At 45.4% G+C, this 25149-nt stretch overlaps 1 protein-coding gene and 1 long non-coding RNA gene across 3 annotated transcripts in view; one reads left to right on the forward strand and one right to left on the reverse strand.

Moving 5' to 3' along the window:
• LOC119455438 (serine/threonine-protein kinase 11-interacting protein) overlaps positions 1-20665 on the forward strand; it is a 94458-nt gene extending 73793 nt beyond the window's left edge. The window contains exons 20-24 of one of the 2 annotated variants that reach the window (XR_007467472.1): positions 4862-4962; positions 6079-6266; positions 12628-12801; positions 13519-13639; positions 14690-14828. Coding sequence is in view for 1 of the 2 variants with exons in the window: in XM_037716840.2 (XP_037572768.1) it covers positions 4862-4962; positions 6079-6266; positions 12628-12801; positions 14690-14856; positions 19927-20109 (813 nt within the window). In the remaining variant the exon portion in view is untranslated. Of the gene's footprint in view, positions 1-4861; positions 4963-6078; positions 6267-12627; positions 12802-13518; positions 13640-14689; positions 14857-19926 lie in introns of those variants that run through there. The other variant, XM_037716840.2, reaches the window with a different exon arrangement.
• On the reverse strand, positions 20583-25112 carry LOC119455440 (uncharacterized). The gene is made up of 2 exons (XR_005192944.2): positions 24535-25112; positions 20583-21094 (listed from the first exon to the last, which is right to left on the reverse strand). It is a non-coding gene; the product is annotated as an uncharacterized LOC119455440 (long non-coding RNA).
• Between the last annotated feature and the right edge of the window lie 37 nt (positions 25113-25149).

Here is a 25149-nt window from a genome sequence, read left to right on the forward strand (position 1 = left end):
TGTTTCATTTCCTTCACAAGCAAGAGTTGTATACAGTCGCCGACGGATTTTTTGTGGACTCCGAAAATTCGGACTTGTTGGATATTCCAGACTTCATAAATGCACCTTCCGGGTTCCCATAGAGCTAATGCAGTTTCGCGACTGATTTTTCGGACGAATTTAGGCACCCAAGTTCGATTGTCCGGACTAAATCGCTCGTTCCGAGCCACGCTACCCGTTCTTGGAGGACGCCATGTTGGAATTTCGCCGACTTGACCAGGCTTGGCTTTTAGTGGCCCCCTTTATGGCCTCCAAAATTGGGACACGCACGCGCGCTGCCATTCTCTCGTCTCGGAGGCCACGTGTGAAATAACGGGGCTCGTTTTTTCGACCACCATGGCGATATCCGTTAACGGAGATCGCCAACGCCGTGACTAGAATGGCCACTGTACCGTGACTAGAATCTAGTACACTCTACCGTGACACTCTTGTCGACTGTATGCGGAGACGTCAGTCTTGCGCAAATCAAGCAAATCTGATCGCCTCCAAGCGTAGTATAGGCAGGGCATTATTAAACATTTTTTTTATACCACTCTAAGCCTAATAAATTTTCTTTTTAAGGGTGAACGAGTTTTTCGGACTCCGACTTTTCAGACTATATTTCGGTCCCCTCGAAGTCCGGAAAATCGGTCGGCGACTGTATACACTTGAGAGGAATCGGAGACTGCAATTCGCGAGCACAAAAGGAAACCGCCCTAGCGAACTGCGATACTGCGCACCACGGCATGCTGCCTTGGCTGCGTTCCGTCCCCGTCGCTGCGTGGCCGACGCGGGCGGCCCTCGCGCCACCTCTCGGCCGCAGAGCCCACCAATTTCTCTCCTACTTTTGCAAGCCGGATAGAGGTGGCGCCAGTGTCTTTCCCTCCCCCCGTCACCCCACGCGCTCCGCGTCGTTAGCCGTTGGCGTCGTATCGCCGGGCAATCCGAAACCACGAAGTCTCGCGCTATCGGGAAGCCGACGTGTTCTGTTCCCGAATTTTATCTGCGTTATCTGTCGGAAAACGTAGTCCGACGTCAGGGGCGAGATGACTGAACGAACGAAAAGTGCCATTTGGAAACATGTCGTAAAGAACTCGGCCCAAGAGGCTACGTGCAAAAGCTGTGATATGAAACTTCGAACACCATCGAGTACGACGACGCCACTTGCGAACCATCTCAAGAACAAGCATCTTTCTTTGCACAGTGTGTTTTTGAGAGACAGCGGGAAGCAAGGAAGACCAGAAGGCGCACAGCCGCTCATCAAAAGTGCGCTGAAGTCAGGCAAGGACCTATCGCAGCGCGAGAGAACGGCGATAACCACCAGGATTGCCCGAATGCTGGCGCTCGACCTTCAGCCTTACATCTGTGTCGAAAATCGAGGTTTCAAAGAGCTTATGAACCACATGGAGCCGTTGTACAAGATGCCCAGTCGCACGACGTTTTCGAGGACAATCATCCCGGCGTTGTACAGAGACACAGTTACGGCTGTCAAGGAGAGAATGCATGCGGACTTCCAGGAAGGCATAGAGTCGATCTCGTTTACAAGTGACATGTGGACGTCGAGGTCTAACCAAAGTTACATCAGTCTTACCTGCCACTACTTAACCTCCAACTTCGAGATGAGAAGCTTTGCATTGGACAACCGGAGTGTGACCGAGAGTCACACTGCTTGCAACATCATGGAGCACCTGCAAGCAATGATGGATAACTGGGAGCTGCCACTGCAGGAAGTGTCAGTCTATGTGGTGACGGACAATGCACGAAACTTCCGTGCGGCCCTTAGGGGCATTTCTTGCGTCCCAATGCAGTGTATGGGCCATACACTGCAACTAGCTATAAAAGATGCCAAGGAAGAAACAGCAGGAGTTCCTGCCATTCTCAAGAAGTGTCGCGCAATTGTCGGTCATTACAAACACAGTGCCCAAGCTGCGGCAAGACTGCAGGATTGCCAGCGACGGATGGAGCTCTCAGTTTTGGAACTTATTCAAGACGTGGAAACAAGATGGAACAGCGAGCATGACATGCTCTCACGTCTTGTGCAACTGAAAGAAGCCGTTTGTTTAGAGCTTGCCACCTCTGAGACAACTGTGCCCAACCTGACACCCCAGGAGTGGAAAGCAGTGGCTGGGCTCGTCAAAGCTCTTGAACTAATCGCATCGGCGACCAAAGATCTTAGTGGCCAGAAATATGCAACTTTGTCGTCAGTAGTACCATTTCTCTATGGGACACAAATGGTCCTGAAAGACTGCATTGCAGCCGATGATGACACCTCAGAGTTTGCAAGAAACTTGCTGAAAAGCATGAGGACAAGGTTTCCAGGGAAGGACGAGCAAAAGGAGTATGTGTTGGCAACCGCCTGTGACCCAAGGTTTAAAAACCTCTTTTGTGCTCAAACATTCGAGGAAACAAGGCTCGTGGAGCTTGCAAGAACTGAGTTGCAGAGCTCTCCAGGAGAAGCATCAATTGACTATACTGAAGCGTCAACATCTACAGCTCACAAGGAGCGCGTCAGCAGTATCTGGGACAGCATTGAGAAGCTGGCAGCGTCATCAAAAAGAAGACACTCCTTCAAAACAGCCAACATCGAGGAGTTTCAGCGGTACCTTCGAGAGCCCACTTGCAGTAAGGACCAAGACCCTCTAGCATTCTGGAAAGAGACAGGCAAGCAACACTTCCCAGGATTGTGCAAGATGGCCATGAAGTACATGGGCATTCCAGCAACAAGTGTACCAAGTGAAAAGTTGTTTTCGACGGCTGGCAACATTGTTACGGCCCGGAGGGAGAAGTTGACCCCAGATCACGTACAACAGCTGCTTTTTTTGCATGAGAATTTGTAAATATTCGAGCTTCTATTAAATAATTTTGCTATTCGATATTCGATTCGATATTCGGCTTTTTTTTCTTGATTCGATTCGGTATTCGATTCGAGACTTACTATTCGGTATTCGCACACCCCTAGCTGTAACAGATACAGTTAACAGAAGTGCAATATCTGTATTTGGTGGAAATTTGATTTGTAAAGTTCGTGTTTCTGTATTTCAGAAACTTAGCAATCTTCGGCAATTTTTGCAAAAAAAGTACGGGTCCTAAAATCAAGATTCTGCTTCCTAGAGTCACCAGAATTTAACATTTTTTTTTCGAATGCAATAAATTTCATTCATATCACTCCAGCGACTGTCTCATAAAAGCATTTCTGCGTGTTAGATGTACGTATATATTTGAATAGATGGCATCAGAGTTGGTCCCGAGCTAAACCTTCCTCTGAAGGATCAGCACATGCAAAATGCATTGAGTGCACTAGGAATGCCCGAGGGAGCACCAGCCTTGAAGCAAAACACAGTCGACTTCCGTTAATTCAACCCTGACAGGACCAACGAAATTGATCGATTTATACGACGGTTCGAATTAAACAAAGGCAGAAAAAATGCAAAAACGAATCGCGGATGCATTTCGTTGTACATATTTGCATGTTTTCAACACCCCTCCAAATCAAACGCACACTCACTTTATGTGTCCAAAGTAAAAAACTAGCATTGAAATGACAATAAAGCACCTAAACAATGTAGAAATCGAATGTGCACCTGATTTTTTAGCAAGAAAAATGGGCAAGTGGGCATGTGTTGCAAAATGACAGCGGGTTTCTTAAAGCCAGCTTCGTCATGATACATTCGTCATATGCACCAAAGCTTACGAACGCTGCAAAGGCGGTTTTGGTTTCGTATCCGACCACACCGCGCAGCCAAATCACGGCCTGATTTTCCTGAAAAAAAAGAGAAAAAAAAAAGGCACACATTATAATCGGGTAAATATCGTAATAAGAGATAGTGAGCCACAGTTATTGCTTAAAAATCTTCCTAGGGCAGGCTCAACATACGTGTTTTCAACGGGAGACTTTTGATGCTTGTCCAGCGCATTCCCTGCCTCTTAAGCTCCATCGAGATAGACGGTGCCATTAAAGGGGTCGCTATTGAGGTCACCGTATGGGTCAGGTGCGTGTGTGCTGACTGGTGAAGTTGGAATTAGCTGGCGAAGGCCCATTTTAGGATTGAAATAATGGGAGGTTGGGCCCATAGAAATGCATGGGCGCCGGCTAGGACTTTCGGTCAGGATCAAATTAACCGAAAAAATCGAATTAACCAGAGTCAAATTAATAAAAGTCTATTGTAAATGGAACTGAAATAACTGGAATGAAACAATTTAGTTAAAGAAATTGAAAATTTTTTCTCGCTTTCTGTACATATGTGAGAAATTCAGATGGGATTGTATGCAGGTCCAAACTGTCTAAACTCTGGAAAAAATACTGTCGAGTGTCGGAGCACCCTTAACAACCTAGAGGTAGACGGATCATGATATGATAATACAGTTGACAAGAACTTTATTGAAAGGTCCTGAGGAAAAAGATTGGGGAGCCGAAGGCGTCGCGAGCCACCAGCTCCCAGTTCCGTCATGGGCAGAGCCACCAACTTGATTGGGGTGCCTTCGGCTCCCCAATCTTTTTCCTCACTTTATTCCTGTGGTTGCCAAAAGCAAGTGCAGCAAGAAGGAATGAATATAGCAGCCTTGTTTGTTTCTTTATGTGCAACATTATTATAACTAGCCCTATTGCTACACGACACTAGCGAATTTCGCTTTCCATTACGACGTCACGAGGATATCAAGTTAAAATATCTTGCAAGTGTTTCCCAACCTCCGTACTTGCCGAGTGTCATCCTTCTACCTGCGATAAGTGTGCTCTAGAGTTCCTGCAACTTAAAAATTATATGTCAGTAGATCTTTTAATTAATGTCTAATCAATGTGCTTCTTTAAATGTGATTTTCTTTTCATTTTTCTGTTTATCTGAAGGTTGACTTGGTGACGTGGTCATCTTTAAAAGAAGTTCCAGCACTTTTGGTGATATCAAGTAGCAAAGCTTATTTTTTCAAGATCAGGGACAACAAGGAAAAGTGAGTGATCTGTCTTTCATTATCATCAAAGTAATCACTTGGTTCTCTGCGCGCTCCCTGATTATTGTAGCATGTGCTGCTGCTCAAGATTAAATATGGCTTATATTCAGGCATGTGTGCTCATTTGAACAAATCCAGTTTGAGTTCTGCTGTGACAGGTTATTTTTCTTATACTGTACGACACACAGAACATAGAATGTATGGTTGTACTGTGTTTTTAGTAGGGGTGTGCGAAAATCAAAATTTCCAAATACAAATCGAATACGAATACTTAGCTTCGAATGTCGAATAATGATATGCACATGCATTAATAAGCAAGTTGGGTTAATTTGTTAAGTTTTAACATTGCAATAACATTGTCAATGTTAACAAACTAGACTAGTGAGCCGTTATACTAAAACATAGTGTATCTGGCTCATGTTAACTTGGAAAATTTAGTAATTCCGACTAGCTGTCCTCGCCAGCTTGTGCCTTATTATACCGCATCAAATGCCAGTAAAATCGGAGGCATTTGACCCTGTGCCAGTCGTCACTCATCGCATTTGTTGTCAAGCAATAAGCTCAGAATTGGAGGTGGCGCGGAAAAAAAAAAAAAAGCGCACCGTCGCTGTTCGCAAACTCATGTCCCTTGCTACTGAGAAGCTGGCTTTTCAGCGAAGTTAGACGTGTAGTGGCTAAGTGTGCTTTACAGGTGCAATTTCGCTAGCAGTATGCAATATTTAGCCCCACATCGTTCCAATATTCTTAGATTACGTATAAACAAATGCGAAGAACCGTGTTTGCTCCCGCACAGCCAGCAATATATTCAATTTGGTTCGAATATTCGAACATTTTCTAATACCTATTTTTCCAATCAAATACGAACATTAAAAATATAATATTCGATAATATTCGAACTTTTTGAATATTCGCACACCCCTAGTTTTTAGTGTCTCACTGTCATTGTCATGATGTCGGCTGTCATCCTGTCAATTATCTGCCAGCATGCAACTTCATTGCACTGCTTCTGTCTGTATGTCGTTTACATGGAAACACTGATCATTATTTGATTGAATCATTCATTTATCTATCTATGATATGGTAGCAGAGCGTAAGTTACTTTGAACTGTGTCACAGGGAAGACCCCGAGTCCTGGCTTGTGCTCTGGGAGTCACGGTTGCTAGACAACCTCAAGGTCATCTCGCTTCTTCTCGGCAATCAGGGTTTCTGCCTCAGCTGGCAAGTTGAGAAAGGAACGCTGCCATGGTACACATGCTTGCTTCGAGATGCCGACACGTGCAACTGCTTCCTCCAGTGTTTGACAGGTATTCCGAGAACAGCCTGGTCTTGCTCTCTTGTGCAGGAATAACCATGTGCTTGGTAAATGCGTTGATCTAGATCAGCACTGTTCTGTCAACAGAGCATGTCCATGATATCTAGTCAACAGCCGATTTTTCGGACACCTGATTTTTCAGACTGTGCCCTATAATTTGGATGCTTTTGCTGCACGACCATGAACCCCTAGAGCCAGCGTAAAAGGATGTCTGAAATTTCGAAACCTGAAAGCCTTCGCTGTCTGATTTTCCATAATTTTTACCGAAAATGCAGGTTCGACACAGCATTAACCCATTCATTGCCAAAGCCAGTGCATCGCTGGGCAGCCATATTTTGTACTTATTGAAGCTATAGATAGATGGCAGCACTTGTCGGTTTATCTGAGCATGGCTAGATATGTTACCACTAAATGTTACCAAATGGCAACAGTAGTTTCATGTGTTGCTTGAACGCACTTTTGTATGTTTGTGGTTGTTTTGATATTTTTGGCACTTTGGGAAGGCTGGTGGGGTTCCCCAAGACCAGAAAATTTGGGAACCCCTGATCTATTTGTTCAAGGAGCCCCTTTATAACCCTGTCACATGGGCACCCGCGAACTCCGTTGAGCATGAAACTCCCTAATGGAGATTTACAGCAATGGAGTTGCGGCTGTGCTACACAGCATAGTTTTCGACACCGCCTCCACCACTTGTGACGTCTTGGTTGGGACGACGTTTATTAGGTCCGGGGTCTCGTCAGGGCGAACCAGCGCAGCACATACGCGGTGATGATAATCACATCTACAGGCGAAGAGGAGGATAGGCAAAAGTGTGAGGATGATGATGAATAAACGCCCACACTAATTTCCCACCGCATGGGACAGAAATGGCGCTGCTGCGCTTACTGCCGCGTGCAACTGTTCACGTATACAGTCGCCATTAAAGTAATGTTTGTAGTTTTTTTTTAACAGTGGAGCTGTTTAAGCCGACCGTCAGTCCGTGGAGCATGTACAAAAAAAACTCACTGAACGATGACGTCACCGTGTGTTTCCTAGCAACCACCTCGCGGAGCGGCCTGTGCCTCGCCTCGTCTCCGTGCCGTGCACATGTTGCCTTGACATGGGACGTTAGGAGAGGGAAGGAGGGCATGCGTGTCGCGCGCATTATGCTCAGGAGAGAGAAAGATAAAATGAGAGCAAGAGAGAAATTGTAGCAGCACCAACGAGGCAACGCGCAGAGCTGCTGCTGATGCCGTCCGCGTTTCCCTGTTTCCCCGTGTTCGTGCCGAACGCGCTGCGGTGTTCGTGACTGCAGCAGGTGCCTCTGGTGGCGGCTCGGCAGGTTTCGACCAGCCACGCCCCGGCAAGTGTGGAGGCGCAGCTTCGCCGTGACATCACCGGGGAGATAACGCTCGGAGCCGCCGTGATAGCGACAGAACTCTCGTTGACTCTGTGGCGAGTAAATGTAGCCTTGACATGGGACGACCAAAGAAGATCCGGACAGCCGAAGAAGAAGCCTTTCATCTTGAAGCGCATCGCGCGGACAAGCAAGAATCTGCGCATAAGCGGCGAGCCGATCCGGAATACCGTGCCTAGCAGCACTTAGCATTTCCTAGCAAAACTTAGCCAAGCCTAGTAAAACCTGGAAGAAGCTAGGTCGATCACCAGCTCCGCTGTTTACTCTAGCCTTGCACCACTAGTGCAAGCTGCCCACGTTTTTGAACGCAGTCAGTAATCTAATAAAATCACAGCGAGAACATTTGCTGTATGTTACCACAAGACCTTCGTTTTCCACAACAAACGAAATAAAGGAAATGACATTTCCCCAAGCTATTCATACGGCATGGCGAAGCATTGGTGTAGAGAGTACAGGCACTGATGTCCTTAAAAACAAACTACAAACTTCCATTAGGTGGCGTATAACCCAAGGCAAAAAAATAGTAATGCTAAAATTTGTAAGTGAGCCAGTTACGATTTTATTAGCGTGGTTTTCTCCGCAGCTGTAACTATCTGGGAATGAGAGTACTTCATCCAGCCTTAATGGTCATTGCCGAAATCCTTTAACCAAAATCTCCTTTTAGCCTCCTTGGCGCAAGGGGGCCAGTGTGACACAGAGCGCAGCTCTCTTGACGTAAAGACGAAGGATTTAAATGAAGTTCACAGGTGCCCATGTGACAGGGGTATAAGACTCTCTTATAAGGATATTAGGGAAGACTGGTTGGCTAAGTGGTTGTGCAAGATCTTTGTCTTTCAATCAAGTGCCTGAACATTAGCCAAAAGACTTGCATGGTGTTGCTTCATTTTATTCATCCATTTGTCCAAGGAAACTCTAAATGCTTTATTCTAAGGACATTACTGAAAAGTGGTCCAAGACACTTGTTTTCAGAGGTAGTCTATATATTCAAGTAACCCTCATGGCAAGTGAGGTCATATCTAACACTTCAGAAAATTAATCAGCCTGCAACTTCACAAGATGTACTTTTAGGAGTGCATTTCAGCACGCAGCTTACAGAGAATGCTTTTATATTTTTTTTTTTCAGTTAGAACTTGCATTTCTTGGCATATTATACTCCATCTCACCAGGTGGTTGCAACACTGCCGAAGGTACGAGGCGTACACAGGCAATATCCTTGCGCAGCGGTATATAGTTCCAGGGCGTAACTGGCTAATTATTGGCTACACTAAAGAGTTTTATTTTTGCTCGCTACACGATATGGTACAGCGATATGTGATATGTTAAGACCTTTGCGCATGCACGTCGTATACCGATAATTACTGTGGCAGTTACCGCAGGTAACCGTAATAGCCACCCTAACCGTGATCACTTGTAGAAAGATGGCAGCACCCATACAGCGCTGACCACCTGCTTCGATTCCGAATTCGCGCTTTTTACTGGCTCTCTGCCATGTGAGCAAACAAGGGGCAAAATTTGGCATCGCTAAGCCTCATCTCCAGCTGAGGTCAAAACATTAGGTATGTTTTGTCGTAATTATTGAGATCGACTGTTTGTTTTCATGCTGCTAGAACTACAGACACGGCACCGAGCCGTAAAACTGGTTTGATTTCTAGTTAGCAGATGGCGCCATAGCATTAGCATTGGTGATGCATTGACGATGCAGAAACGCTATAAAAGCCTAATCGTTCACTACATCATTAATTTACTACCTCGCTCTAGCATGGTACCCAATGACGGTAGTGAGCGAATGACAAGAGAACGACTTGTCGAGCAAACGACAAGCCGACACTGTGGTGCAGGTGAGCATTTGTAAGGGCATTCAGCCCGTACTACTTGCTAAGGAGGCTGCAAGGTAACTGCAGAGAAAGCGTACAGGTAAAGCGAAGCCCTGCTGTCAGCATGCATGTAAACGCAGCTTATGGTTACGGCGTCAAAATATTGTTTGCGTCAATCCACCAACCATGGAGCATGTAACAGGATGGCAAGCAGATGCTGAGCAGACGCGCCGCGGATGAGCACATCTCAAGGGGCATTCGGCCCTCCTATTGGCTAAGAATTCGTGTAGCTTCCACACTGCTGCAGCCAGCTTGTGAGATGGAGTATAGCTAGTACTCGGTCATGAGATAATAGAGTAGCTAGGTTCGTGTGGATACAACTTGGACGCAGTGTATCATGTTGGGGTCACAGTGCAGCATAGCATATAGTGCTCTATACGCGTCGGACTCCTCTTTATTCATAATTTGTCTTGGAAAAAGCATATCAAAGTAATATACAAAAAATCATTAAAGAACTTGGCTACCTCCAAAGCTCTTTTCGTGTGGCTCCTTAAGAAACTAAACTGCTAACATACAAAACTCTAATCTGCCACATCCTTTAGAATGAATCTTGTCTTGAACCCTCTTCACAAAAATGACATTAAAAAAATTTAGTCTACACAGAAAGCTATGCGTGTTGTCTGTTGTGGTTGTGACGGATTTTTCGTATTCCTTCAACCTTTCTAGTCTGAACATAACCTCTCTGTCGATACATCGCCACATTGAAAGCTTAAGGGTTCTGTATACCCTAACTTGTACGCTGTACCCACTAGCATAAATACAGAAATTTCGCTGAATATTCACTTGCCCGTAGCTCTCACAGCTTAAACCTTTCGCTTCAGCCTAGAACCAACATGTATAAACAAAATATTTTTCTTTTAAATATACAGTAGAACCTTAGAATGCTTTGCCTAGAGATGTTCATACGTTGCAATTAACTGATTTTTGTTGTCTGCACTTGATATGTGACGTTCTCCATCATGGCTGTAATACGAAAACAAACAGCACTATTCTAAGGGGCTATATTTTATGTAACAATGCTGTTTTGAACGCTTTCCTGGTGTGATGTTCTTGTGCAGTAGACTTGACCCTTGCTATGATCAACATAGAGATAAACATAGAGTGAGTGCAAAATGTGATCTTTGAGGCTAAAGTTATTCCTCATAAGAGATATGGACATAATCTTATGACAAAGAAATTGTCAGATACGGTGAAGTACTAAACCTGAAATTTGGTTGGCCATGCTTGAGTGTTGTACTGCTATGCAGAAAAGACTACAAATGCAGGACCCAATGTAGTACTGGCTCTAGTGAAGTGAATAGCGAAGCTTACAGAAATAGTTGGAAATTTTTTTTGCATAAGGAATGCTGTGACACAGCCGCTACATAAAAAAAAAAAAAAGGTGCGGCCTGCTGCGTGGTGCCGTAACGGCGTCTCGGGCCTAGTTCTTCTCGCGCCCATTCTGGCGCCACTACTCTGTTACAGCCGTTACAGAGAAGCGCTTCCACAGCCGCCTTGGTACGCATGACAGTGACTCTAATCAGGCCGTAAATAACGCGTTTTATAGTTGCACATTACAGGTTGAATATTGAATTCGTTATGAGAAGTGCCAATTGCCCTACATATGTGAAAAGTCTGCCCTAAGAGTGCCAATCTTTTGTAGAGTGGGCCTCAATGCACCCCATGAAGGCTGCCCGCTCGATTCACCTGAAATGAAAAGAAGTGTTCTATTACGAATAATCGAGAGTGGATTTACGTGTTTCTTCAAGACGAAGCAGTGAGTGATGCAGGCACTGAGGAGGGTGGCCAAAGGGCCCTGACGCCTTTTCTCCTAAAATATAACTTTTCCTCTATCTATCTGTTCTCTGCAATCTGACAAGTGCGGCAGGTTGGGCAGGTTAGTAAAGATGCATGACTTGAACTCAGTAGCGCTTAAAGAAACGATAGCAAACTAAGATACGCAGAAATGACAAGCGCTTGTTCTGTGTACGTTTCTTCCTTCTGCCTCCGTTTTTTTTTTTTTTTTTTCTTTACGCGCTGCTTATCTTGCATCTTGCCCGTGTTTCTGATATTCTTTTTTTGCATGTACTGCGGATAACCGAGAAACACAGTCAGGACCGTAGTCGGAAGCAAAAGCCTAATCTTCGTGTTCTCTTTATAGTCATTCTCAGTAAAATGTAATGAACATATCAGCGACCTGTCGCTTGGCTCCCACTTGCTTCCGTTCCCTGACAGCCCTTGGGGAGAAATATTCGTCAGCCACGCTTCCCAACTGCTGTAGGTCGCAGGGGAATTCGTGGTACTTCACAGTAGTGTCTCTTCTCGCTGAGTTGCACAGCGGCACACAAGAGCTTCGTGGCATCACACCGCTAGAAAAAACCGTCTGCCACACACGCGCACACCAAAGAACCGTACTCAAGCACAGGAAACATGAGGCAAGCTGCTCACGCACACGATCACACAAAAAAAGCACACAAGAATGCGCACGAAAAAGCACACCAACACGCATAAATCCTGAGGCAACCACATTGTAGCACAAACCGGCGTCTGCCTTGTGTACCGGAGCAGTGGCGTCCTCACCAAAAACAGCGGCTGCAACTATCAACTCAGCCGAGACGCGCTCGCCCATTGACGGCGACGCGACGCAGCAGGCCGCACCTTTTATTTATGTAGCCGCTGTGGCTGTGAACAGCTAACAGCTCACAGCCCCAATAATTTGGGTTGTGAGTTTGTTAACCGTCTTTTGTTATGGTCTCGAATTGCCTAGTTTTTCGTACCATATTTCGTAATGCCGAGTTCGATGGAAAGGTAACGATACTCACACATATATTGAGGCACAAATTGTGCTGTTGTGCATCTTTGTATGTTAGCGCTGTGCATATTTGTGCTTCTCTTGCACTAGCCAAACTTGGACTTGTTCACTCCAACATTTGTGTGTATATTTATAACAGCTACCGGATATACTAAGTGTTTTGTTTAACATGACTTTGCTACGTCATGGTGTTACTGTACTGTGCAGTGGTCTAAATTCTACTTTCAATGGTGAATGAATGCATGTAAACCGCCTCATCTTCAGACATTGCTGTACTGTGCTTCCCCTATAGGAGTGCTGCAGGAAAAAATGCCCGAGCCACCCACGGTGGTCATGGACGTCAGCGAAAGCTTGGCTCAGGTGATGAATCAGGTCATCAAGCATTCCTCAGAAGACCTTCCGGATGACTGTAGTGAGCAGCAGGAGGTGTCACTGTTTGTCATGGGCTTCTGGAGCGAGCACTCGGGTAAATTAGTCATGTTGCTCTGGCATGATGCACCTGTCTATCCTCAGCATCATAATTTAAGGCTGAGGGAGTTGAGATAAAGCAACAGCATCTCTGCACACGTTTTGACATTGTGTAATAAGACAGGCAAACAGGAAAAAGTAGCCTTAAAGTTAAGAACCAGACAAATGCAAGGCTGAGAGCCGGAAACAAACAATAGCATTTAAAGGCTAATTCTCCTAAAACAGCAAATGTATTCATTATGAATCTGTTGCATACAAGTCAACAAAACTAAGGTGTGAAGTATTATTCTGTGCAAATGCAACACTGCGCACTGCCTTGCAGATCTCATCTTGCCTTACCGATTGTGGCATCATGTTGAAGGTCTGTTTAAGTGGGTGGATTCAGATGCATTCACACAACTGCAGCCAACAACACCACATTAGCTTAGCACTATTGTCAGCATTTGCTGTGTGTGTTTGCAAAAACAGAGCAGAATTATACTGCTCTCAGTTGTTACCAAATTTATGGCAGATCAGTTCTGCGGAATCCCGTAATCCGGAGGAAGGTTCACGAAGGGGAAAAATTGTCATCTACCCGACTGTAGCATGAACTTACAGAATTCCTCATGGCTTTCTTTTATATGGATTTCCTTTGGACATGCAAAGAAAACCCATTTCATTTAGCAAATTTACCACTAGAAATCTAGTTGATCAGGTATGTTTGCCTTGTTTGCAGGGCTCTTAGCGCAGCCCATGATGCCACATCATCCTTGACCTTGCAAGGCTGATGATGCCTTGCAAGGTGCCTGATGCTTTGACCTTGATGCCACATCAGCCTTGAACAGTGCAAGCCCTAAGTATAACTTGCCATTGCTAGTAAAACCCTCATGTGTTCCAATGTTACTTATAGGGCAAGGGCATCGCAGTCTCGAGGCAAGTGTCGTGCTCTAGCGCCACTGCCTCAAATGTGCAAAGCTCATGAGGAAGCATGCACTGTTGGCTAATGTGTTTAGCAGTCTTTATGTATCGTTATTATTCAACTCCAATTGCTAAAAAACGATTGCTCAGACTGTAACATTGAAAAGGGGTATTCTTGCACGCTTTTGAGGTGATCAGGACTTGCTGACAGATCAATTAACATGGCATTACTGCCATGAAATTACCTTTGCATGACAGTTGCGTATGTACAATACCCAGAGTTATTCGAATGTCTTTAAGAATACTTTTTTTTTTTTTTTGCTACACCAAGCGAACCTTGCTGCTCTGCTGTAACATCCCCATAGTTGTAAAAGTTGTGCTGCCCATATCATAGCCAGACAACCATACCAGCTGTGTAGCCATAATATAATTATGCCATTTTAATTAAGAGTTAGCAGACAAGCATTGTTGACCCTCCTTGTCCAATGTTTAAATTGAGGATGACGAGTCATATGCATTGAAATGAAAGTCAGGAAAAGTTTGTTGTATACAGTCACTACTTGTCACCATACAAACTGTGCTGCTCTGTCAACCTTGCGATAGCTTTCTGTGAGGTACCTGGGCATAGTCTTTTGCAGTCAATGTACTAACTTGCTGATTAAAACGGAGCAATGGTGGTTGTGAAGCAAACAAGAAAAAACAAAGAACTTTTAGTACCACTTTCAACATCGTTATAGTGATGTTTGGTTGTGAACATGTAGCCCAGAATAAAGCCCGCTTCGCAATTTTTTTTAATGGCACAATTAATGGCCTATTTGTCGCTACCTCCCTGTGATGTAGGTAAAGCTTATTTTTTTCCATCCACTCTCCGTACACCTACGACTGCACGTGAGTGCGTGTTAAAGGCAGCAAAGTGCACAAGTTTCGTGTGGCTAAGTTACTTGCAGTAAAGAAGTCAAATGCTTGGAAATGTTTTTTTGCCTTTCCAGATGCAGCTTCACCTGCGGCTCTGAAGCCAGTGTGCATTGTTATCACTCAAGACAGCACTTACATCAGCAAGGCCCACTACATGAAGACACCAAAGGGTTCAACTAAAGCTTGTATCGTACAGTACGAGCCATTGGCATGCCAGAGGATCAGCAACATTACGGCTGCGGTAAATATCTTTCTCTAAAAACTGCCTGTTGTGACATGTGTACAGTGCTAAACACAGAATGCAACATGAGATAGCCTGGATGGCTGCTGAGTGCTGTTGTCTGTTCCATGTTGTGTTCAATGTTTAGCACTGTAAACAAGTCCCAGAATTCAAGCAAACAGCTAGCCCAGCCTTCTGATGTAACATGATTCTGTGAATGTGAACTGAACCTGTGACTGTGTGAACTGAACCTGTGACCTCGTGTGCAGAAGAAATACACCATAGTCACCGAGCTATCACTGCGGATCTATATGCAGCTCCGCTGAAATAGGCGTGTGTTTTCTAGAAGTTTACACAGATCTGGGAGATTTCTAGTTGGTACGATTTCTCTTTTTGATAGTACTTTTGGCCATCACACATGTGGTTAGTGACAAAATTAGAGTCATAAAGACTGACTGGTGTGAGAGCAGAGAGAGAGAAACGTGGTGGGAAAGGCAGGGAGGTTAACCCAAAAAGATTCTGGTTTGCTACCCTGCACTGGGGGAAGGGAAAGGGGAAATGAGAGGCAGAAAGAATAGGGAAGAGAAAAAGCAGTCACAAACAAAAATTCAAGGGAAAAAAAAGGAGGAGGTTGGAAACGCCTGTGAAAACTATAGTCTGTCAGAAAGTCCACTCGATCGCAAAAACTTCAAGAGTGCCTTGACTGACTTGTTGTGGGACGGCTGTATAGGCCGGTGTTCCAAGACTGTCTGCTCCGAAAGCAGCCGGTCGTCAAGACGTGCCAGCGCGGTCGCAAGTGACTGCCTATGTGCACTGTATTGGGGACAGTGACAAAGTACGTGCTCGATTGTTTCCTCGTCGCCGCAGTGGTCATACGCAGCACTATCCTCCCATCCGATGCGGAAAGCAAACGACTTTGTAAATGCGACACCAAGCCACAATTGGCAAAGTACCGTTGTTTCGGGTCGGGATAGTCCAGGTGGAGGTCGAAGCCGAAGACAGGGGTCCAGTCGATGCAGACGTGTGTGTTGCAAACTAGGTGTGTTCCACAACGATTGTGTGGCATCGTTTGCAAGCACTCGAAGTTTCGCTGCTGCATCTGTTCTTGACAGCGGGATTGGTTCCTGTGCACCGTCTTCATGAGCAGATCTGGCAGCTTCATCGGCATATTCGTTGCTCATTATGCCACAGTGGCTAGGGAGCCACTGAAAGGTGACGTCGTGTCCTTGCTCGATGAGGCGATGAAGGAGCATTGAGTTCCAATGCATTGAGTTCTATGGGAGCTGTGCCGGGACCGGTCGAAAACGACGTAACAGCCGGGAAAACGCAGCCCCCGGGAACGTAAGGCTACGTTCACACTCGGGAAGCGGCAAGCGGGCGGAAAGGCCAAAGCGGCCGGAAAATCTTTTCCACGCATGTCCAAGTTGTTCACATTTGTTTTGCTATCGCCGCGGCCACCGCTGCCGCTTTTGCCCACATCCATCTAGTCTGCGTACGTTTGTCGGCGTGGTGGCGCTCATTATCGCACCATATCGAGCGGCATGTTCATTCATTGTCCCACCCGTCATCAAAAGTGTTCATTTCGCGCAACTTTGCGTGTCATCTGCGACCTTCGGTAAATTCCTCGTAGGCGTTCCGTAATTCTCCTCATACGGGCACGGTAGCGCTGAGTCAAAGGTTGGTGCCTAGGCGTGATTATATTTCTTTAATAGCTTTTATTTACAGGTTGTAATAACATTTCATTATTTCGTATTATTGGCGGCGCCTCCAGTACACCAAAGCTAAAACCCGGGCTGGCCCTTGTGTTGGGGCTCGCCGAAGCCTGCGCGTCCTACGCGAGACCTTTGCTCCCAATCAATTGTCGCGACGAGAAAACCACCGCGCAACGAAAAAAGCGCCCTGCGACTTTTGCAACATACCGCGCCCGTGCGAGGAGAATTGCGGAGCGCCAACGAGGAATCTGCCCAACTTTTTTCTGCCACAGAAGTGGGCGAAGAAATTGTTTTTTATACTTCTACCTACTTGTTTCCTAGAAATTGACAATAAATAAACGGAAGGAGCGGACACCTCGGAAGCGGCTGTGCTGGGTTCGCCCAGCTTTGCAAAAGCGCGAGAAGTTGGGTCACCCCAAGGCTTCGTTGCTGCACCTCCGGTTGCGCGACGTTGAATACTATCGCGAGTATTGCTGACAGTACGTTTTAGTACCACTCTTGTCGTAGAGAAAGTGGTGGATCTAGATCACGTCGAGCACCATCGCAGCCTACACTTTTGGTGCCATGTACAATTTTACGACCGGATGTTTACATGCTAGTGGAGCTTCCGGTCGAGCGGAACGACTTTCCGCCGCGATTCCGCCTCGCCATGGCGAAAAAATCGGTCCGAGACCGATTTTGCTTGCCGCCTGGTTTTCCGCCCGCTTCGCCGCCTAGGTGGGCGGATTTTTAGAAGTTTTTGTCGCTTCCGCCTGCTTCGAGACCAAGTGTGAACGTAGCCTAACAGCGAGGTTCTACTGTAACACTATACGACGCTACGACGCCATCGTGACGCTCGCTCTTCGTTTCCGATGCCTCACGCTTGTGCGAAACGACACGCGTCCGGTACCTGGTGTGACATTCCAAGGATGAGTGCTTCGACGAAAAAGGAAAACGGGTGCGCGTTACAATTGAGGGCGCGTTAGAATCGAGTAAATACGGTAAACGTTTATTTTTCGAATTTTCGTGCCGAACCTGCGTATAACGAAATCCTCTTTATAACGAAGTTTTTCCGGAGTTTGTCAATTTCGTTATATCCAGGTTTAACTGTAATCAGAGGGACACTTTTGTGTTTTTCGGCACGTTTCAGCGCCGGAAGTGCTCTTTAGAGCGGTAAAACTTTGCTCATTCAAGTGCACCCATGGAATGCTCTGGCGCAAGTCTGCCTGCAGTCTTTTGGCCACTTTTCGGCTTCCGTTCGTTCCGCAGTAAACAGCTCGGAGCACTCGGCACTCACTTGGTACTCGTTACTAGGCGGTCATCGGTCGTGGGTTTGGTACTTTTGTGGCCTGTTCTGTGCCTGCATGAGACTAATTCGTCGGCGGTATTAATTTGACAGTGCATGCACAAAAGGGTCGCCGCCGCTCGCCACTTCGCTCTAAACGGGTCAAGCTCTTTGAGTAATGCAGCTTAAAGTGCATGCGTTTGGGTCGGGACCGGAAGAAATTTCGAATAAGTGATATTGTCACGTATACATGTTTATCTTTCACCGGTGACCGCCTTGCACCGGCTAACAAATGTTAAACGTTATCGCCATAGGCATAGGACGTGCCTGCGTGTATTGGAAGTTTCTCGAACGTTATTGATGCTTCTATCCATTGTCTCTTGTCACCGACGCTCATGTAATATGATTGTATGAGCGACGCGAATTGTCTAGAACTTTCTGGAAGACACGCGGGGCACCAGGGATTAATCTGGAACCTTCGATGACTCATGTATAAAAGCCAACGCGTTTCGCCGCTGATCAGATTTTTGACAATCGCCGACTGTGTTCGACGCTATTGTGCTTCGAGTGCAACTTGCTTTTGTGGGCACAGGTTCGCCCAATAAAAAGTTCGTTTCATCATTCACAGTTGTGCGACAGTTTTCTTCAATGTCACTACTACGCCGCGATGCCAGCCCCAAACCAGAGGACAACACCAACGTCGCCCAGGACCAGCGAGCTAGCCGTAGGCAGCAAGGACTTCTGCCGGAGCACAGACTTGTTCCCGAGAAGACCACAGCGATCAAGGCCAAGTCAACGACCCCAATGGCAGCCCCAGCGTCCCCCATCCTGCTGCAGCAACCTCGGGTGCCACCGAGCTTCCGTGGATTATCGGCTGAAGACCCTGAAACCTGGCTAGAGACATACGAGAGGACCGCAACGTTCAACAAATGGAGCGATGACAAGCTGCGCCATGTCTATTCTTCATTGGATGACGCTGCTCGGACCTGGTTTGAGAACAGAGAGACCTCTCTGGTGACGTGGGACCTATTTCGTGAGAACTTCATGAGGACCTTCACGAGTGTAGTACGAAAGGAAAGGGCCGAAGTTCTCTTAGAAATCAGACTGGAATTACCGAACGAGAACATCGCAATCTTCACGGAGATGACTCGCCTCTTCCGCCACGCCGACCCGGACATGTCTGAGGAAAAGAAAGTTCGGTTCTTGATGCGGGGCGTCAAAGAGCAACTATGCGCACGATTGATGCGCAACTCACCCAAGACTGTCGCAGAATTTGTTTCGGAGGCCACAACGATTGAGAAGACGCTTGAAATGCGAGCCAGGCAATGCAACCGTCGTGCGCTGACAAACTACGCCGAAGCTCAAGCGCTAGGCGCCGACGACCTGCGAGAGACAATCAGAGCTGTCGTACGGGAAGAGCTGCAGAAGTTATTTCCAAGGCCGCAGCCTCAGGTGACTTCGATCGCTGACATAGTTAAAAAAGAGATTCAGCGGTCACTGGAAGTGCCAGAAGTTCCGGCATCGCCTCAACCGCAGCCGGAAGTGATGACCTACGCCGCCGTCGCCCGCAAGTTGCACTCGAAGCATGATAGCAGCGAACACAGTCGGTTATCGTCAAAAATCTGATCAGCGGCGAAACGCGTTGGCTTTAATACATGAGCCATCGAAGGTTCCAGATTAATCCCTGGTGCCCGCGTGTCTTCCAGAAAGTTCTAGACAATTCGAGTCACTCATACAATCGGATTACAAGAGCGTCGGTGACAAGAGACAACGGATAGAAGCATCGATACAGTTCGTGAAACTTCCGATACATGCAGGCGCGTCCTGTGCCTATAGCGATAACGTTTTTTGTTAGCCGGTGAAAAGCGGTTACTGATGAAAGATAAACATGTATACGTGACAATATTTCGAGTAAAGTGATTTCATTATAATGAGGGATTACTGCATTTGTCTAGATTCAACTAAAGAGCCTATTCAAACGCTCATTAACTTTGACATTTTTATAATTGCAGAATGTGTGCATCGATGCCGTGAAAGCGAACCTTACAATTAACAGATCGTTTTGTTGAGCAAGTGCGTTCCTTACTGATAGTGTTTTAACTGCTTTCATTTCAGCATCTCTACAAGAACGCCAAAAGCGTGAAACTTACATTCCTGGACGAGGACACCGGCACGGAGATGCAGTGGACTATCGCAACACAAACAGTGACATCACTCTATTCTTTCCTGAGCACACTTCGAACACCGTGGGAGGAGCTCTTTGGTGTGGAGATGCCACTGGACATAGTTGCAGAGTGAAGTTGTTAACATCAAGCTGTGTGATTTTATCCCAGACAGTTTTTAATTTAAACCGCAAATCTACTAAACTTATATGCACAGACTATAAAGGAACTTTGCAGTGTATTGTGTTACAGGCTGTACTCATGACAGTAGCCCATTGTAATAATGTCTTTTAATGTTTTAATCTTTTATAGTTGTAAAAGCAGAATTGTAAGTTTTCGGTTGAACTGAATTAACATCCTATGAAACTGTAACGAATATGTTGCTGTAATTTTAAGTTTTATAGCTTAGGATCAGAGTTTTAAGTGAATTTTCATTGCTGCGACATAAATTGTGTGATGCGGGACAGGTGCCCGCCATAAATTTAAACAAGGGTGTCCTGTGTGTGTTTATAACTCGGTATGCGTGCAGTGTTTTTATGTCGGATTGCAAGTCAGACGAACCACTCTGAATTGTGCATGCGCCAGACGCTGGTTGTGACAAGAACTGTCTTTGTTTATTATTATTCTGTAAATACAATAAATATTTCAGACAGTTTTTCTATAACCCAGACTCTACTCCCCCTTTTTTTTTTCTTGTAAATATACATGAAAAAAATTTTCCAAAACGCCTAGAACATTTGCATCTGCCGGGCATGAGTCTTTTTTCTCGAAGTGAGTAAGAATGAGGGAGTCTTCATCCAATGGAATGCACATGAGGAAACAACAAAGAATGGCTTTGGTGGTGCCCGGATTGTCGCGAGTCGACTCCGAGACGGACCTCGCCGCCGCTTCGAAGCATTGTCAACGCTGCAGCGGTAGCGAGGTTGGTTTTCCAAGATTGCCGTTCGCCCCCCCGTGAGTGATGATATGTCGGGCCCTGCAATGCACGGGGGTGTGTGAAAGTCTGGCAGCAGCCTTGTCCTCTCACTTGGCCTTCTTCTTTTGCTGCTTCTGCTTCTTCTTGTCCTCCTTCCTCTTCTCTTTGTCCCGCAAGCTCTGGATCAGCTTGTACGTGAAAAAGCCTGTGGGCGAACAAAAAACGGACAATTTTTTCAAAGAGTGAAGCTCATTATAGTGGAGTCTAGTGTGACATGAAAGTATACCTTCATTACACCAGATATTCAATATAAACTTATATTGGTAGCACTCCGATGTCAGTGAGAAACTTTTTAGGATTTACTTTGTAATATCGGGATTCAATTGCAATACCCTGCATATGGCACACTACATGTAATATTGTAATTTCGATGGCAGAATAAAGACACTTCCACATTTTGCAAGTCATCTATCGTTCTCTCCCCTTCACAGACTTAAAAAAAAAAAAGATACCCTTAACCCAGTAATGCCCATCATATATATATATATATACATACTACGCCACGTTTGATAACTCAATATTCTGATTGAAGAGCGAGAAACTTGGCACAAAGCCTATAGTAGCATTGTTGATATGCTGGAGCGAGCGTACAGTTGTGGAGTGTTCAGCAAACCTATTACTAATTGAGTTTCAACTCAAATAACATTTCACAGTTTGTTTTCTTTTTTGTACAAATGTACTCTCCATGGTCAGAAGTAACAGCAAACAAGTTCCAATTTTTCTAGGTATAGTACTGTGTTTGGTCATTACAGAGTTAACAGATGTACACAAATCCAGGCAACTCGTACATCAAGGGCAGCTAAGCTATGTGAGAGAGAGTTCTCGGATACTTTGGAAGTTCTTAGGCGCTCGGTTTGCCACTACCCCAAATCTACCTAGCACTTGCAAATGCTTTACTACATCCAGTGCAATTCTGTCGCTATAGCCGAGTCCTTTCAATTGTATCACTATATTTAAAACATGTTCCTGTATGTTGCACTAGGTGTACTGCGCCGGCTATGCTCCGATTACCGCACCTGTGCCCTCTCAATACTGACCCTGCTTCCACACAAAAGCTATTGTACAACTCCCCAATACAGCTTTGCTGTTTCAAACAATATATTTGATGTTCCTTTTTTCTTTTTTTTTTCCTTCAACATTGGCTTACAAAACGCTGTGCTGCCATTATCACTGGCCACTCAGTACACCATGTGATAAGACAATGGAAAATCCCTTACAAGATGTGAGCCCTGGGTTGATTTTTCACTGCTCTGTTTGCAGGGAGCAAGATATAGACTTCTCTGAACTGAAGCTGCCTCAAAGATTCATGTGTGAACTATACTTGTTTTTCCCAAAATACTTGCGTGCTATGACCTGACAAAAAGAAAAGTTGTTGCAAGAACAGTTTTCTTTAAGTAAAGTATTGGCATGGGTACATTGAAACCTGTTCTAATCTCAAGATTTCTACTTAGTGGATATGGCTCTGGCGCTGACCAGGTTCAGTTCTGCAAGTGACGCATGAATGCTCAATTAATTTCAAGGTTAGTGGGAAATAATCAATGATGTAAATGGCAATTAGGGCACGAATTCTGTTGTCTGCCACTGGTGCAAACGTTGGCCAGAAAAATGTGCGTTTTGTCCCGAAGCCAGTTTTCCACAGGGAGCCTGTAGTCACAGAAATACCTCATGCATGTTCATGCCACGTATGGTAAAAATTGAGTGCTCTGTGTACATAAGTTGTAGATATCGCGAAAAAAAAAAATTGCAGCCTGACCAAGCCAGGCAGCAATATGAAAGCTTAGTCCGTACATTACAATACAAACGAGGCAAGGACGTGGCACCACACACACAATACAAGATGTGACAATGCATACAGTGACACTTTTTTTTAGCTAGAGGAAGAAAATCACAAATAAAATGTTCACAATGCCATTTTTTCATTAGACCGTTCTCGAATAGATGGTTTAGGCACCCCGTGTGCATGAATTAAATGTATTTGGATTGCACTACTTCATATCTTAGTTGCAAACTGTAATTTGTGGGCAAGGAATGTTACATTCTGTTCACATGGACATTTTGGACATATGCTGACTTGGCCAAGTCCTGTGATGTGTACGTTACCATGTGCACATTGAGTGCAATTGTTAACTTTATATATATATAATTTCTAAATGTAAAGGAGCAGTCGTTGCTGCTATACAATCTGCATGCAAAAAGTAAAATTTATAGGTAACATACTAGAGCTTCTTGTTGGGATAGTTGGTTACGATGTTGAGGCATGGTTACGCACAAGTCTGGACTAGTTAGTGCTCCATGGCTTAGTGTAGTTGTCTGTTGTTTTGCTGTATGCTGCACTAAGACAAATTTCAGGTGCAAGTGAGCAATGCTTTGTATATATTGCGTGGTAATCACCTTGAGTGTAAAGAGCATCTTTCTGAATGCTTGCAAAATCCAGCATTGTAGTACAATGCTCATAAACACTGATGAATTAGGAACTGAAATGATGGGAAATTTTTTTATATACTAATGAGTCACATTGTGCAGCTGTGGTGGCGAGCACTTAGGTATGGTCGGGTGCAAAAGTCTCGAGTACACAGCATCGGGAAAATGTTAGAATTTAAAATTTTTTCTAGCACCGCCGTGGTACATGTAATTGTTTCAATGCAATATGTTGGTCGAACCGGCGCTCTGTACTACTTGACTTCAGCTTGCAAGCCAAGGCTTTGAAGAAAAACAAAATATTTGCGGCATTTGTAGTCTCCAGACTTTTGCTTGTGACTGTACCTAATGGCCTAGAACACTTAGTGTGGCGAATTATTTACAAAAAAAAAAAAAAAAAAAACTTTTGTAAATGTGCTCATTCTGTATACTATGGGAGCAATTAGTCATTGATTGAAATCCATACGCGAGTCTTGGTGGACATTATAAAAAGAGCTTGGGCATGCACTAAACATCATGCCCCAAATTTAGTAAAAGAAGTTAGGATTCCAACCAAGTTCATTTCAAACAACCTGACACCCTTTGTGAATGAAAAAAAAAAAAAAAAAGCTGTTACGTGCCTCCGAGAACACTGTCACAGATTCTTAGCTACAGTGCAGGCCGGCCAAGAATTCGGATCAAGATAGAGATTCATACTACACTGCTTCAAAGTGTTGCACTAACAGCAGATCAAGAGCACTGGCACTGTCACAAAGCCTGTAAAGTTTGAAACAAACTCGCCCCTAATTTAAACTGTGTGATCAGCTGCCAGACATCGCGACAAGTGCAAATTTCGGCGCCCAAAGTGGAACAACATACATCCTACAGAACCTGCTTTAACTTACACTTGCAATATTGAACGTCAGTATCTCCCTATAGGAACAGAAACCCGAAAAATATTCTCGAGCCGAAAACAAGGATCTGTTACACCACTCGTGTCGGAGTAAATAGCTACAGGATCCGCAATAAATCTACATTTTCCACTCCACGCGATGACGGCGAGGTGGTGGTCAATCTCCCAGATGGTTGTTTCCGTACGTACGTGCTAGTATTAAAAAAAAAAAAAAAAAATCGACTCGTGAAGCTGAAATATTGGCGTGAAGTCCCCGTTAGTAGCGAAAGACTCACCGATCGCGGCAACGGGCACGAATATCAGGACCACGTACAGAACCATGCTGCCTACAACGTCAGCCGCCCGAATGTGTGTGAGCGCGTACTACTCCTGCGCTACCACTCCTCTCGCAACTGCGCCCTCGGGGAAGCGACGCGGTTCCACGCGGAGCCAACGCGACAGGCCACGTGTACCGGCCGCGATCCTGTTTCACACCGCGATAAGCGAGGGACAGCACAAAAACGAGTCGCGTAGCTGGGTCAGCACAGAGTCGCCACCACTTGCGTAGCAGTGCGATTCGAACAGCGCGCCGTTTCACACTTTTCGTTTGCCTTTCTTTTTTTTTTTTCCATTTATTCACCGAGCTTCGACCTGGTCAAGTCTTTCGCTCCGGGGATACATTATGCGATCATGCACCTTCTCACGAGGTCATCGACCATTTGACGCTTGCGCGCCAAGTCTTCCGTCAAAAGCAGACTACATGGCGATGTATGATTTACCAGCTGTTTCGTTTTGCACGATGATGTCCGCCTTCTACTACGACAGGGGGAAACGATCGGTCGAGATGACAGCAAACAGGGGCCCGTCGGCAAATACTTACTGATCAGGGAAATTGTAATAATTGCGGGCAG

This window comes from Dermacentor silvarum, chromosome 6 (genome assembly GCF_013339745.2).
Source record: "Dermacentor silvarum isolate Dsil-2018 chromosome 6, BIME_Dsil_1.4, whole genome shotgun sequence".
In the NCBI taxonomy this organism is placed as follows: Eukaryota; Metazoa; Arthropoda; class Arachnida; order Ixodida; family Ixodidae; genus Dermacentor; species Dermacentor silvarum.